This window comes from Cupressus sempervirens, chromosome 10 (genome assembly GCF_028749045.1).
Source record: "Cupressus sempervirens isolate cs-2001-9-10 chromosome 10, ASM2874904v1, whole genome shotgun sequence".
NCBI classification, from domain to species: Eukaryota; Viridiplantae; Streptophyta; class Pinopsida; order Cupressales; family Cupressaceae; genus Cupressus; species Cupressus sempervirens.
In genome coordinates, this window is record NC_143127.1 from 487,807,653 (window position 1) to 487,824,273 (window position 16,621).

The 16,621-nt window shown below is 36.2% G+C and overlaps 1 protein-coding gene across 3 annotated transcripts in view; it reads right to left on the reverse strand.

The window, feature by feature from the left end:
- The window catches only part of LOC149534793 (uncharacterized), a 318,498-nt gene extending 303,463 nt beyond the window's left edge, over positions 1–15,035 (reverse strand). For 2 of the 3 annotated variants that reach the window (XM_089805051.1, XM_089805052.1), the window contains exon 1: positions 14,658–15,026. In XM_089805051.1, the coding sequence (XP_089661177.1) occupies positions 14,658–14,890 (233 nt within the window). In that variant the 5' untranslated portion in view covers positions 14,891–15,026. Of the gene's footprint in view, positions 1–14,657 lie in introns of all 3 variants that reach the window. The other variant, XM_089805050.1, reaches the window with a different exon arrangement.
- Positions 15,036–16,621: the final 1,586 nt, after the last annotated feature.

Here is a 16,621-nt window from a genome sequence, read left to right on the forward strand (position 1 = left end):
ATAAATCTTCAGTAGAAACACATTTTCAGAGATAATATTTCATAAAAGTTCTTCAACAAAATGACCAAGAAATCAAATAATAGATAGAGTAACTACAGCAAGATTGGATAACAAAGGGATGAACCTAGAATACAATGTCAAACACCTACTTGATGTCTCCGACCGACAATGGGTTTTCGTCCATTGTCTGAGTTTGAGGGTTTTCCATCCTCGCGCCTATTAAAAGTTATAGCTTTCCCAAAAGCTCTCTAGGAGAGAAAAGAAAATCCAAATCACAAACTAAGTATGCTCTCCTATAACTCCCTTGCATTTAGTTCTTCTTGAGCCAGATGTTGTTTGTACCTCTCAAGTTTTGGCTCAAATTGTTTCAGCACCTTGTTGACTAACTCACAAGCAGTTTTTGAAGCACCTTTTTCTTAATTGGAAATTGCTATCAACATATGCATAAGAGGCCAAAAATGAGTATCGCTCATGCTTATGGTCGTAACCATAATGGTTTCCATTGCTGCAAAAATATCTGCATGGTGCTCTTTCCCAATTGTGCCCAAGAAATGCTCAAACATGGTATAAATTAAAATACAATTCAATGTCAAGCATAAGATTGCACAATCTGATTTCTGCAAATGACTTGAGGACGGTGGCTCTTCTCGGGAAATGGAGACTACTATGGTCACCAAGATGTTGAAAACTATCAACGGTAAGCCAAACTACCTCCTTCATTATGTCTTCTTCAGCCGAACTACCTCAGTTATGGATTAGTTTCAGCCAAGGAAGGACTTATAGTCCTCCCCTCGTTGTTCTTCTCTGCTTCTTGATTTGTTTGTTTTTTTCCTGGTTGCCATTTGGTGTTCATGTTGCTATGTTTTTCCTGTTTTGTAGCTTTCAGTTCCTTGGACCCTTTTGGTGGTCTCTTGTTGGACCTTAATAAATTTATCTTATCTAATCTTATCTTATCTTCATAGGGTTCTTGAGATGCTTAGATTCTTGTGACCTCTATCAAACAAGAAGCAACTAGGAGTTTTATCTCATCCTCTAAATGTATCAGCCACTTGTGTTGATTCAACCCTGCCACTGTAGGAACAAGATTTGTCTACAATAAATTAGGGAGTGATTGCTCTACTATGGCTAAGCATCCTTCCAAATCAATCAATGTGTTGAGAACTTCTTCCCTATTTATAAATTCTAACCCAAGTTTGGCACCTGTTTCATAGAGTGCTTTCACCAACTTTAACATGTCGTTTGATGCTATTTTAAATCAGCTACCTCAAACTTCCAACGTTTTTAGCCAAAAATGAAAGAAAAACCCGTTTTTGATAAAAACGTGATTCCAAAAGGGCAGCAAATGAGTCGTTTTTTACCATAGAATGCAAAAATGTGCCCTCCAATGTCATCTATAATAATCAAAACTCCAAAACGACCCCTACTTTGGCAAAAACGTGAATTTTGAAGGCCCAAATCTGGGTGAATTTGTCCAAAACGTGGCTCCAAATGAGGCTGAAACAAAATGTTTTTAGCATGAATGAGGTTGCCAAATGCATGGGAATGCATGAAGATGCAAAAATGCCTCTTGAGGGAAATATTTCAAGTCATTCCATGGAGAAATCTAGGAGAAATGACCAAAAAACGGGTTCTTGGAAGCCAAAGTCATGAAATTCTTCAAAAACAGGTTTTGGAAGGGCAAATGCATGAAGTTGAATGCAAAATGGACCTTTTGTGTGATTACATGTTTTAAATATGCACAATAGACCCAAACGCACATTTTAGAGGTCATTACATGTTTTAAAAACATGCAATGGGCTCTCCCAAGGCAAAAACGCACCTTTTTGGTGCATATGCATGTTTTAAAAACATGTTTTTTACCCAAAAACGGATTTTGGAGGTGTTATTACATGTCTTTGGTGCAAACGCACCTTTTTGGTGTAAAGATATGTTTATGTTACATGCATATGCAACTCAAGGCAAAAACTCACCTTTTTTATGCATATGCATATAACATATGTAGCTCAACTTTTTGATGTCATTACACATTTAAGTGAGTTTACATGCAATGGCATCAAAAAGGTCCACTTTTAAGTGATTTTACATGCAATAGCATCAAAAAGGTACACTTTAAAGTGATTTTACATACAATAGCATCAAAAAGGTCCACTTTTAAGTGATTTTACACATTTAAGTGATTTTTTCAAGCACGTGCCAATTTAATTTTGATAAAATATTACTTATGTGGGACATAAATTATATTTACATTATCATATTAACAATATAATGTGTAAATATCATTTAATAAGTAATATTTACTAGAGCGTTTGATTTAAATATCAAAAATCAAATTGAACTATATAGTTAATATAGTCACTTACGTGAAAAATCAAAAAGTAACTCAACTTAAAAATATAACATAAAGTGCACTATAGTTACTTTAAGTGAAAATTTAGATGGCAAAGTAATTTAAAAACATAACATAAAGTGAATTTAAGTTATATTTTTCAAAAAGTGAATGTCAAATTAAAAATATAACATGATATTTTTAATTCGTGCAGTTGAATAAAAAAGTTTCACTTTTTGGGCACTATATTGGTCATATCTTTTGATTGCCAACTTTAATTAAGGCCTAAGTTAGATCAAATCGAATAGAAAACCGAAAGCAATGATTTGAGCAAAACTAAACGATTAAAAACCAAGAAACACACACTCAAAAATGAATGAAAGAACGATGAAGGTCTCAAAAATCAAGCATAGGCTCGATGAACAGAAAAACAAAAAGGACTTGACAAAAGCTTTCAGTAAAAGAATTTGTTATGTGAATTGGATTTGATTGATTGATCAACATTAACCAATTGAATACCAAATTCAACTCAGAGCAATGCGAAACTAGGTTGAAAAGGTTTCATACTGTTACCTTCATTTGTGGTGACAAGATGCAAGACAATAGTACAAAAGGTCGATTAGAGTTGTATAATGCCAAATTGGTGACCATGGGATGCCTCAAAGAGAGGAAATTGATTTCAATGAACTATTCTCTCATGTTGCTAACCTTTATTAGATTCATATTAATCATTGTTGTTGCTAGTGATTTTGAGATAGACAAAATGGATGTTAACCATACTTATTTACATGTGGATCTTAAAGAAGAGATTTATATGCAACTGCATAACGGTCATGTTGTTAAAGGAAAAGAACACTAAGTTTGCAAGTTAAAACAGTCATTATATGGTTTGAAATACTCACCCAAGATATGGTACAAGAAGTTTGGTGCTTTTGCACTAAAATTGAGTTATATTAGAAGCAAAGAGGATCGTTGTATTATGTTATGATTATTGATGATCAGTTACTAATTATTGTGTCAGTAAAATGTTAATTGGAAACATCAAAGTGATGATTAGAGAGCACAAAACTCACTTTCTAGCATATTGATATGGACTTGGGGGCTGCTAGATATATTCTTGAGATAGAAATCAATATGGATCATGTTCACAAAAGCTTTAGTTAAGTCAAAGTAAGTACGTTGATGCCATTTTGCAGAGGTTTAAAATGGAGGAAAGTAAACCAACAACTATTCCATCTCCAGTTGGTAATAAGTTCAAATTAGACGTGTCATAATTTCAATGATGATGTTGAAGAGATATCTAACTTCCTTATGTTAATATTGTCGTGTTATTTAATGTATGCAATGGTTTGTACTACACTAGATATAGTTAAAGTAGTGGGAGATATAAGCAGGTTTATGCTTAACCCAAGTAAAGAGAATTGGACTTTTGTTAAAAGAGAACTTAGATACTTGTGAGGTACTTTTGATTATTGTTTGGTTTATCATGGTACTAATAATGTGGATAAGTCATGAGACTTTGTTTTGATGTGCAGTGAGTTGGATGAATAATATATAACATATTGTTACATTGTCCACCACTCAAGCAAAGTATATGGCTGCTACATATGCTTCTAAGGAGGCTGTTTGGTTAGAGATACTTCATAATGGTATTGGTTTTGATTGTGGCATAATGAGGATTGGATGTGACAGTCAAAGTGCCAAATGTTTAGCTAAAAAAACTATGTATCATGCTAATACTAAGCAAGCTGATGTTCAGTGTCACTTTGTGTGAGAAATAGTTGAGAACGGACAAGTCTTGATTGAAAATGTTAACACTTTGGATAATGTTGCAAAATCTCTGACAAAGTTAGCAACCACAAATAAGTTCTCTTGGTGTGGGAAGGCCATGGGCCTTGATCACTCTATTTAGTTATATGTTTATGTATCTTTATGGGGTAATTTAAAATATATAATGTCAAGTAGGAGAATGTTAGAATTTAGGTATTAAAATTATGTAATGTTTCTTTAGTGGTCATCTTACCCATCTTAGGTAGCTTCTATTTTTGTCTTCAGTTCACGATTGTTTCTTTTACAAACATCATCCATGTAAATCTATATAAAGAGCTTTTGTCTCCTTTATTTAATATAACTTTGACTTACTGTAACATGGTATCAAAGTGGATTGATGGGGTTCTTTAAGATTTGGCGAATGTCTAATAAATTGTAGACCTCGTTTCTTGAAACTTTTTCCAAAAGATTTTTTTAGTTGATTTTTATGAAACATCATTGTTGGTTTTTTATCATTTTTGGGCAGATCTTTCCAAGCAAAAACTAACATCTGCCTCTTTGCACATTTTGAGAATTTCTGGTGCAAAATTGTAATTTTTCGTCACCATAAGCATTTGGAGATTCAAAGGATTTTTGTCCATTTTTGGAGGTTCACATGTTTGAAGTGCTTGTGTTACACAAAGGAGGGTGTTCCATCGTTCTTGAGCATTTTCTAGGCAATATGATTTTTAGCTCTTTCCCATGTTGTTTTTTGTCTATGCTAGGAGTGTTTTGCTCAACAGCTAGGTCTTTTCAAGGATTTCCAGCGAGCATTTGCATGGAGGCTCTTTTGTCCGAGTTAGTTCATGGAGGTTTTCCACCCTTTTAGGAAGTTGTAGTGCCCTTTCTTTTTTGTTAGTTTTGACACACGTCTAAGGTTTTTTGCCCATGTGTTTCTTCTTGTAGCATTTCCACATTTTGACAAGTAGGGTCTGTGGTTTTAGTCTTTTTTTTTTTGGATATTTGTTTTTGCTCTTAGGGTTTTTAGATTTTTTGCTAGAAAAAATCATGGAGGGTCTTACTGGAAAAATTGGTGTTTTGATTCTAGATTTACAATTTTGTCCCTTAAAAAGAACTATTATGGATTTGTTATACTACTTTCCTTAAAGAAATTTAGGAGAATTTATAATTTTTATCCCTAAAATATTAGTTGGGTTTTGTGTGAATTTTGCCTCAATAATTGTTTTGTAAAATAGTTTTACCATATTCCCACCAAAATGAAGTTTTGTATTCTGATCTATCTTGGATTTTGTGTTGGGTTTTGATCAATTTTAAATCTTAAAAATCATTTTTTTCTTCAAAAAATGTGTTTTCTTTTTTCAATTTTATCCTCAAAAATCATTTTTGGATTTTGTGATTTTTTCTGAAAAAAATCTTTGAAGGGTTTTGTCAATTTTTCCCATGTGGTTTCTTCTAATTTATTTGAGTCTTTGTGCTCATCTGTAAACGTTCTTGGTGAAACGTGGTATCGTGCAATCTATTTTAGGGCTTAGTGCTCATTTACAAAAGGGTTTGGTAGTTTACCTCAAAATCATGATTTCAATTTCATATCGATATCTCAAGCTATAGAGAGCGATACCTTTGCTTCACAACATCAAGTTAGATGGATTTTGGTTGTCTTGGTCATTTGCAAATGCTTGCAGCAGTGAGGATGGTCTCAACAAAAAGCTCATTTTGGAGAATTTTCTGACGAGATGGGAGCAACCTTCTCTATGCATTCGTGATGAAAAGGGGACAGCCTTCTATGCATTTGTGACCAAATGACATGTAGATTGTCTTTTGTAGGGTAGGTAGAATGATGACCATTACAAGAGAGCATTAAAATATTATGTAATGTTTCTTTAATGATCATCTTGATCATTTTAGGTAGTTTCTTTTTCTTTTTTTTGGTTGTGGTGGGTGTTCCAACAACCCAAACCCAAACCAAGCGGGTTCCCTTTATGGGGTGAGCTTGGAGTGAGACTAGTCCCTTCGGCCACATGATAACCAGCATTCCCCCCAAATGTCTGTGGCAGGTTTAAGACAAGTAAGAGAATCGAACCTAAGACCATGGGTATCTACCCACAACCTCAAAACAACTCACCTAACCTGTAAGGACCTAAATGTTGGAGGCAATGTCCAATCCTATACCCTGGGCCAGCAAAGCAGGTACTTGGCACACATAATTTCCGTAAGGGAAACTAACCCACAACCCTTCTCCACTACATAGTTGAGTCGAACTTGTGACCTCAAAGGAGCAAACCTTAAGTCCCAGCCAACTAAGCTACAAGGGGCAGCTAAAATGTTGGAGGCAAAGTCCAATCCTATACCTCGGCCCAGCAGAGCAGGTACTTGGCACATAGTTCCTGTAAGGGAAATTGACCCACAACCCTTCTCTACTACAAAGTTTAGTCGAACCTGTAACCTCAAAGGAGCAAACCTTGAGTCCCAACCAACTCAGCTACTAGTGGCAGGTAGGTAGTTTCTATTTTTGTCTTTAGTTCACAATTATTTCTTTTAGAAACATTGTCTTTGTAAATCTATATAAGGAGCTTTTTTCTAATATAAATTTGATTTACTCTAACATTTGGTTTCATCAACCTTGTAAATCCTTTAATTATTGTTCCCCTAATATTATTTGTAATTTATCCATACTAGGTGAAACAATTTAACCAACAACTGTGAAAGAACTCATGGAAAGGCAAAGTTATAGTTTTCATTTGTCCTGTCAAAAAAGGATAAAATGCTAAGTATCCCATTTGAAATCTCCTTGTTTAATGTGCTTGGACAACTTATCAAGAGTTGTAAGTAACTGTATGACACTTGAACATTATTTATGGGTTCCTATGATAATCATTTATGACAAAGGTGTGTGTCCAAATTAGCTAGATACCTTATGATAATTGTAAAAAGAATCTATAAAAGGCTATTCTAGAAGGTTGGTGTGTTTTTTTCTAGGTGTTTTTCTAGGTGGTTTTGCTACCTATTGTTTGGTGATACCACAATGGTATTCATCCTTACAAGTTTTTATAAATTGGGGCCTTGAGCTAGTGTTCTTTATCAGAGTTTGTTTTGTTGTGCAGGTTATGGAGTGTTGTTGGATTCTACATATTAATCTAGAGAAGTGCCTTGCTGTTATAATCTCTCATTGGATCAGTAATACACTTGCCTCTCTTTCTCTAGTGATTTTTTTCCAAAAGGGTTTCTTTGCAAAACTTTGGTGCCATGTGTTATGGTTTTCTATTTCTTGCATTGATTCTGTAATTGCTTTATTAGGGGTTCATCTTTAATTTTAGATTCACGATAATATTCAATATAAGTTCATATTGCAAGGTTTTTTCAACTTGTTTTATAACAAATTTAAAACCTTTTGTCCCCTTTCTAACAAGGAATTACACTTAGGTGCTTTTCAAATCAACTTAACAAAATTAAGATTAGTAAAATAATGTAATCTCTTCTAATAGGATTAGACATATTTATTACACAATAACTCAAATCTACATTGCATGTTGTAAGATACAATGGTTCAAGGAAAGATATTCATAATAAAAGAATTATCTATTATTTAATCAGATTAAATGATTTGTATGTAACATTAATACCCCCATATCCAACTTATTACTATTCCAGCTCAAAGACGGAAGGAATAGGTGTTATCCAAGGGTCCTAGAGAACAACTCCAATGGGCTCCCTCAAAGTTTACAAGTCCAAGCCCATATCCTATCTTGGGACTTACCCTCGAGGCTTCTGGGACGCTGACCCCTACCCTATCTTGGGAGAAATAACTATTGCTTGGATTACCAGCATTGCAAATGATTTATTTATTTCCTCATCTCTTCCTTATGAAGAGTAATAATTATATTTTATCAATTTCTATTCTTCCTTCTAAAGAGTACTCCTTATATTTATCATCTCCTTGTTCGGTATTGACTCTTTATTTCATAAATCCATGTACTTTGTATGCATAAACCAGGTAGGCCAAATTGGCTGATTGCTTAAAATGGAAAAAGTCCATTGAAGATAAATAAATAAGAATAATCCCCCCCTGGTATGAAAGATGGAATTGTCATTTTATATCTTGTGTTGAAGATGATATGATATATTGGAAGAGACGTGCCTCATGTCTCATAATTAATCGCATCACTTCTTTCATAAGTTAATCAATTGGTTATTCTTATCGCATCTCTTTATCCTTTCAGCACATCATTATCATTAGTTGTCATTAACAGTGGTATTGACTAATAATAGATTAGTCAACTCTCTTCTAATTCGATGTTCTTTATTAATCACATAACTCTTAATTGATAACCTTAATGGCATAGTTGCTGCCATTGAAGATTCAAGAACTGTCATCTCAACATATGACATGGATTATTATTTCTGATGTGGCAACATATGCTGGTAGAGATTAGTTCCTTTCCTTGATAACTATTAGCTTCTCCATAATCAACGTTTGTCGATGTTTTGCCTAACATATACAGGGGGCACAATATGACTTCCCCGGTGCTTACACAGAAAATACAATAATTGCCGTAGAATCCAATATATTTTCAATATTGTTAAAGACAATATAATTATGCATCTTCAGAGGATGCAGCTGTGTGTATTAAGAAGTGTTCATATCATTAGTCAAATACTTTATTTAGTCAACAGTTCTTAATATCTTCTTGCTAACTACAATTTGTATTTCTCTATAAATAGTAATATAACATAATATATTATTATATTATATTTTTAATTGTTCATCTATTTCTTTATATTTCAATTTGATTGTTATTTATTATAAAATCTTACTTTAGAAAGGGGGATGGTACAAATAATTTAATTAAAGCCAACAATACACCCAAGGTGCAGGAATTGTTAAAAAGTATCAAAAGCAAAAATTGGCCATACTGGAAAGACGAAAATCAAAATGAATGGCGAAAACCAAAGCTGACCAAGTGACTTTTTATTAAGAGATGCTCTCTCATGAATCTTGAAGAACACACCAAGAGCTGGAGTTCACTTTGGAAAGTGTCACGAGTATCCTCTAGACCAACTGAACTCATTGCTAACATCAAACACCCACTCAAACAAGGGTGGCACACACCAAGACAGCCGGTGTTAACTACAATGCTGGTGTGACCCAAATGGGGTGATTACATGATAGTAGAAAAAAGGTTAGTATATTCCACTAAACTATGAAATCTTCAATTAGCTGCAATGGTGGAAAGGGAGGATAAATAAGCTTTCTACAAAGAGAATCAACAACAATTTTTGTGTGCCCTTCATGTATCCTATATCAAAATCATAACCTTGTATCTTAATAACCCACTTTTGTTGGCAAATTATTTGAATCATAATTTTTATTACATAAAAACAGCTTTTGAAGGGGCCCTGAAACCCTTTTACAAAATGTAACTAAAGATGTATACCATTGCAGCACACAAACCACAACGGGACCAGAAACAAAACAAGCCAACAACAGCCAAAAGCCAGCCAAGAAGAAAGACAGCAACAAAGGGCTAAGCCAAAAAAGATAGCACAACCCAGAAACAGAGAAAGACAAGAAAAGCACACCAACACATAGTTAACCCATACACTTCATAAGCTTAGCAGCCTCTAGCTCAAGCTTGTCCATCTCCTCAGCCACTTTCTTGATCTCTTTAACCTCTGCGATAGCAGAGGCAGTAGGAGAGGATGCCTTCTTCCTAGAGTTGGCTCTAGTTCTTTTGCTCGGGCCAGCCTAGCTATCAGTAGGTGAATCATTATCATCCATGACATGGATGATGGCTCTATCTTCAGTTGACCCCTCCAACTTACTAAGGAGAACTTTGATGTGCTCGTTCAAAGCCTTTAGAATCTTCTAACTTTGGTCAGCAATGCCCTTTAGAGAAGAACCCAAACTGGAGACCCTAGCTACCAGCTTATAAAGAGCAACAATGTCTATCACAGAACTTGTTTTGTCAACCATGTCCCCATCCGGCGAGTTCTCACCAACCCCCATGCCAATATCCTTAGTGGTCTCCTCCTAGTTATTCACCCTACTCTCAAGAGCCCTAATCCTCAAATTCACCTCCTTAAGCTCATGAAAAGAACATTACCTTTACAACTCCTAGTGTATTTGAATCATGTTTTTGATTAAGTTAAGCAGCAAGAGGGTGCTGGCCCATGGTACAAACAACTCGCACTATACTGCTAAACGCGATTAACAGTCTCAAGTGCCAAATCTAAGATCACCAAGGATCTACAATATTAACTTACCTCCATCAATGGCAAAGGTCAGAGAATAACACACCTTGGGACAAGCCCCCAAACAGCTGTGAAACAAAACCAAAAACAAGAACCAAGGACTTGGATGAGCCCTTTAAAACTTCCAGCATTCATCCAAACACAAAAATCAATGGTTTGGAAGCGCCCTTTAAAACTTCCAGCGTACCTCCAAACAAAGGACAACCAGGACCAGGAAGTAGTAGGTCCTTTTAACATCAGCACATGAACAACAAAACAAGACAGCAAGCTGCCTGCCTTTTCTTCTCTGAATCAAAGATCCGGACCCATCTTGGCAAGCGCCCTTTAAAACTTCCAGCGTACCTCCAAACAAAGGACAACCAGGACCAGGAAGTAGTAGGTCCTTTTAACATCAGCACATGAACAACAAAACAAGACAGCAAGCTGCCTGCCTTTTCTTCTCTGAATCAGAGATCCGGACCCATCTTGGCCCAATTCTCAGGCCAGCACCTTCAAAGATCTTCCAACTCACAGCAGTCTCCTTTCCCACCTCAATAGTTAAAGGGTCCCCCACAGCAGAAGCATGGCAATGGAAGATCAAAACAACAAAGTTGGAAAGATGGAACCACCAACCCCCCCACCTATCAGCAGCAGCAACCAAGAAATTGTCCCCCTCACTAGGAGTCTCCCACAACTCACACTAGATCTCCACCTCAATAGGAGATAGCTTCACCTCCATAGAAGCTATGCAAGAAGGAGCAGAGACACGAATCCAAGCCCACCACCACTGTAATAACATTTTTCTCATAATGAGAGGACAAAGGGGAGTCCTCCCACCAATGGTCCAAATATCAAGGTTAGGAAGGTGGAACCACCAACCCTCCAACCTATCAAAAGTAGCAGCCTTGACAATGTCTCCCACACTAGAAGTCACCTCCACCCCCAACAACTCACAAAATATCTCCACCTCAATAGGAGATAGCTTCACCTTCATAGAAGCCATGCGAGACAAAGTAGAGACAAAAAACCAAGCCCACCACCTCTGTAACCACATTTTGTTCATAGTGAGAGGACAAAGAATTGCCCTCCCAACCAAGAACCAACCACCCACTAGTGGTGGAACCCAAGCATGGTTAACTAGCATTAGGACACAAGAGCCTAATGCATGAAACCGGTAGTGTCCAAGAGAAGCCAGCCGCATAAGCCTCCACAACTTAAGATTGCCCCAACAGTAGCAACCTGTCCTGATATCCAGCAAATGGAGGGGGAGAGGAAACCTTCCACCCCGGCCATTACCAGCATAACAGCAAGGAGAGTCATGTAGATAGTAAATCTCCACACCAACACTTGGGAAGACAAAGGATCTAAAAGCCTTGATCCAAAAAAAGTCATTCCAAGGTAAGATGAGCCAAAGAGAATGAGAGCCTTGGACCAAGCCTTGGAACCCCAAGCTGCCACCTTTGCCCATGTTACCATCACAACCAGCTACACATCTGGGGGAACACCTCTCACCCCAAAAACATAGAAGGCCAGAGCTAGCTTTCTCAAAAACCAAAAAAAACCCTCTGAAGAAAGTTGTCCCCAGCCAGGAGCAACACCCAGAAGAAACCCGTCAACATTGTCACCAACAGGAAAGGTACCGAATACCCAACCCCGATCCCTGCATATCATTCTCAGAAAAAAGCCACAGCCAAGAGGAGTTCCACCCCAAAGGAAAGAACTCACAGCTGAACTGCACCACACACGAGCAATCTGACCCCATGTTTTCTGACCAACAACAAGAGAGCGTTGAGACAACAAGACCGCCGGATCCAACCGAAAAAAGTCCTCCAAAAGCCCACAAAACCCGATTCCCTCAACACCAAGCTTCGCATCATCCTCATCTTCATCACTCCCTTCTCCCTCTCTAATCTCAGACGCCCCTGCAGTGCATCCGCGTCTACAGGGAACCCTCCGTTTGAAAACTCCAGGCCTGCTCCCTTTCCCGCTCATCCCGCTCCTACCCATCATTTCCTTCTTGTTGCTTTGTATTTGAATCATGTTGGTTCAAGATAAATTTTTAATTATCATAATTAACCTTTAGAATAAATTTTCCATAAAACAACCAACCCCCGTGCCAATATCCTTAGTGGTATACTCCTAATTATTCACCCTAATCTCAAAAGCCCTAATCCTCAAATTCACATCCTTAAGCTCATGAAAAGACCATTGCCTTTACAACTCCTAGTGTATTTGAATCATGTTGGTTCAATATAAATTTTAAATTATCACAATTAACTTTTACAATAAATTTTCCATAAAATGGATAATATCTAAATTTCTCCAATACATGCATCATAGCCAACATTCCTTGTCATAAATGAAGTAAATTATTTCTACATCATTTGCTATTGGGCACTCTTTCTACATGAGTACAACTCCTATTCCCTATTCTAATGAATCACATTTGACATTTGACATAAATGAAAGAGAAAAATAAGTATTGCAAATACCAAGTAGACCTCTTTAAACATGGGGGCGCAGCCCCTTGACCCCATTGGATGCTCTACCCCAAACCCCTGGAAGCGACACTGCCCCCGACCCCAAAAGCTCCACCTACCATTGTTATTTAAATTAATGCGATCATTTCCATGGTTTTATGTTTAGTAGTTTATAAATTTAAACTTCACCTAATATGCCATACTTTCATTTGCAATTCCATTACTTATTCTTGGTCTGCACTTTGTTCCAAAAGTTCAAAGACTCGGCCCGGTATTGTTAATGTTCAAATTTCAGTGCAATCATTTTAATGTTTATCAGTGTAAACTTTACATGATGTGGCAAAGTTTCATTTACAGTTCTTATACATATTCCTTACACATTTTTATAAATAATTTTTCAGGAACTATATATATTTGTGCCACCCCCCGCTGACCCCAAACTTAAGCCCTTGGTCCCCAGTTCTGAAAGCTATCCCTGCGTTTGAGGAAACCTGGTGGATAACTGAAATTTATGTATTTTCCTATTCTGTCTAAGTGTTTGCTGTGTTCAAGTAGTTTAATAATCATCTCAATGGCCCTTGACTTCTCTTATATGTTTCATACTTTTATGCTGATTGACCCCAAGTAATATGTGTACATATAAGACTTTAATGTTCCATGTTCTTGAGGCTTTTACAGTGCCCCTCGACTAGATACCTTCGGGATTATTGTCGAAGAGTAGAAAAACAGTTAAAGCCTACATGTAAATAATCCACAGGTAATCTTACCGATGTAAAACAACTTTTAAAAAAATGAGAGGAGTGGTATCCAAATTCATCTATGCAATCAAAATAGACAGCACAAGAACAATGTAAACAAAATGGCAATTCAATCACAATTGTTTTTTTGGTAAATTGAAATTTTGGTGGTCTGACTCTTCTTTCCAAGAACCACTGAAAGCCTGGTGTTATTTCCCATTTTGCAATATTTTCCTTGTGATATTGCTATCAGGATTTTAACTGTGTGATTTTGAGTCGAACTCATTGACCCATGTTTCATGAGTAGTGATTCAACATGAACCCATCTCTCATGAGACTACTGGAACACTTAGCACTCATTGGATCTAGGTGATGCTCACAGGGGTGAAGCACCAGGACTTCCCGGGAGGTCACCCATCCCAGTACTACTTCAGCCTGAGCGCGCTTAACTATAGACTTTCCTCTATGGTTAAACCCAAAGCTTGCAATCCCATTTGCAAAACCTTCACCAAGTGTTGTGCCTTATGAACCATTCATTAGAAAGCCCCTTAAGCTCATCAATTGATAAGTAGGAGATCATTTCCACAGCAAGTCAAATTGTGATATTGCTATCAGGATTTTCACTGTGTGATTTTGAGTCAAACTCATTGACCCCTGTTTCATAAGTAGTGATTCAACATGAATCCATCTCTCATGAGAATAAATGGAACACTTAGCACTCATTGGACCTAGGTGATGCTCAAAGGGGTGAAGCACAGGGACTTCCGGGAGGTCACCCATCCCAATACTGCTCCAGCCTGAGCCGCTTAACTACAGAGTTTCCTCTATGGTTAAACCCAAAGCTTGCTGTGGAAATTATCTCCTACTTATCAATATTTTCCTTGTTTTCAACCAGAGAAAAAGAAATATCAAAACCCGTTTTTCAAAAGCTGAGGTTTTTCCAGCATCGTCTAGACACATTTAAATTGATTTTTCTACGATATCTATAATATTTCTTAGAACTAATTGTCTAAAACACACACACACAATATGGCAGTAACTTCTGAAGACATTTTCTGTAACAGGGGATCCTTAATATATTAGCAAATAAAAATAAGAAGGAAGGTGGAAACACACATGGGCGATGGAGATGGAGGTTGATGAGGAGCAAAGGCGGAAGACATGACTCTGCCCGAACTAGAAATGAGAGCAGCCTTCGTCCCACCAGTGCCCACGTCAAGCGCCAGCACACATCCTTCAGCATTTTGTATTGCTGCGTAAGTTCTGCTGCTTCTTCTTCTGCCTGATAAAAATTGGAAAGGACTTGGTCTTTGCTGCCATTTCCACTTAGAGATCACCAAGGAATCCATGGACTTAACCAAGCTTACCAGTCCACATGACACGGTTCCAGCAAACTCGTAAATTCGTTTAAGTCCTCGACGCTTATTTGAAATGTTTAAATCTTTTTTTGTTTACTTTTGAAACCAGAAGATTTAATTGAATACTTACGGCTGTAAAGGTATAGCAGAGGGTGCATTAATTAGCTTTGGAGCTAGTTTGTCACTTCATTTTTTGGGGGAATCATTTTAGAGGAAACTTAGGATCATAGGAATTGGAATCTAAAACCTTCGATTTGGGATTCTACTTTGGTTCAAATCCAAAAATATTCGATATTTAGAATTTGCTATTCTAAGTCTATTTAGTGCAAAATACAAAAATAAAAGTTATAGTGGAGAAGGAAATTCATATCTCCAATTTGTTCAAGGCCCTGTTCATGGTGCTTTGAACTCCACATATGCTAAAAATGTCGATGTTCATTGCAAAATAAAATTTCAAGAATAAGTTAAAAGAAAGATGAAAGAAATTAGATACGTGTAATAATAGTTATTTTATTTAATCCAAACATATGAATAGGTGCAACAATAGTTAAAAATTTTCCCCCAATTTATAAAAATTGTATTAGTACAAATTTTTGCAATAATCTTTCTATTTTCTTCAAGTGGTATTGTTAATTTTTACAAAACGGTATTCAAAGGGTGTCTGAAGTAGATGCAAAGGGTATCATTTATTGAAACACCTCACTCTCTCAATTACAACTCAATTAAATTTCAAAACTAGGTGCTCCCAAATGGGCATCTGGATGTCAACCCCAATTAAATTTCACTTTAGTTGAAATCCTCATTTTCAAAAAATGAGATTTAAAATGGAAACTAAAATGAAAATTCCAAATAACAAGTATTTTGAGGGAAGACGAAATTCTTGTTTTGGGGGTCAAATGGAGATACCGAATCCACATTTCCTCAAATTTTCATTTTCATTTTACAGACCCAAACAGTGGATTAGGAACTTTTGAGAATTCTAAATTATAATTCTCACTCAAATTCACCCTAAAACATCCCTAGACATTATATTAACCCTAACATTGATCATTATTCTAACGATATAGCTCTAAATCCTAACCACAATCATAATTCTAAGACTAGCCATAACTATAACCATAACATAAACCTTAATCCTAATACTAAACCCTTACCCTAATTATATTAACTTACTCAACATTTAACATTAAATCCTAAGCCTAATCATAATTCTACTCGTAATGCTAATGTAAGTCTCACACTGATATTAAACACTAATGATGACTATAAACACAATTATAATGTTAAACCTAACTCTAACTATAATAGCTTACTCAACATAGAACACTATATCTAAACACTTTCTCCTAACCCTAATAGGTAAATATTTTCCTAACTCTAACTTAATGAAATTTACCATGATTAAACCCTTATAATGACCCTAAACTCAATCTTAATACTAAACCCTAACCTTAAAATTAACTTGAACCATAATATAAACCATAATCATAATATAACATTAACCTTGAATGCCAACCCAAATCAAATTAATTTATGCTATGAGGCACGTGCAACAAGAACAATATGTAGTACTAATTATAACTCTAAACCTAACTATAACCCTAATAATAAGTCTTAACCTAACCCTAATATTTTAACTTTAAGCCTAACCCTAAAATTAACTCTAAACCTAACACTAACTCTAACTCTAACCATAATCCTCCTTATTTCCCTAACCTTAGC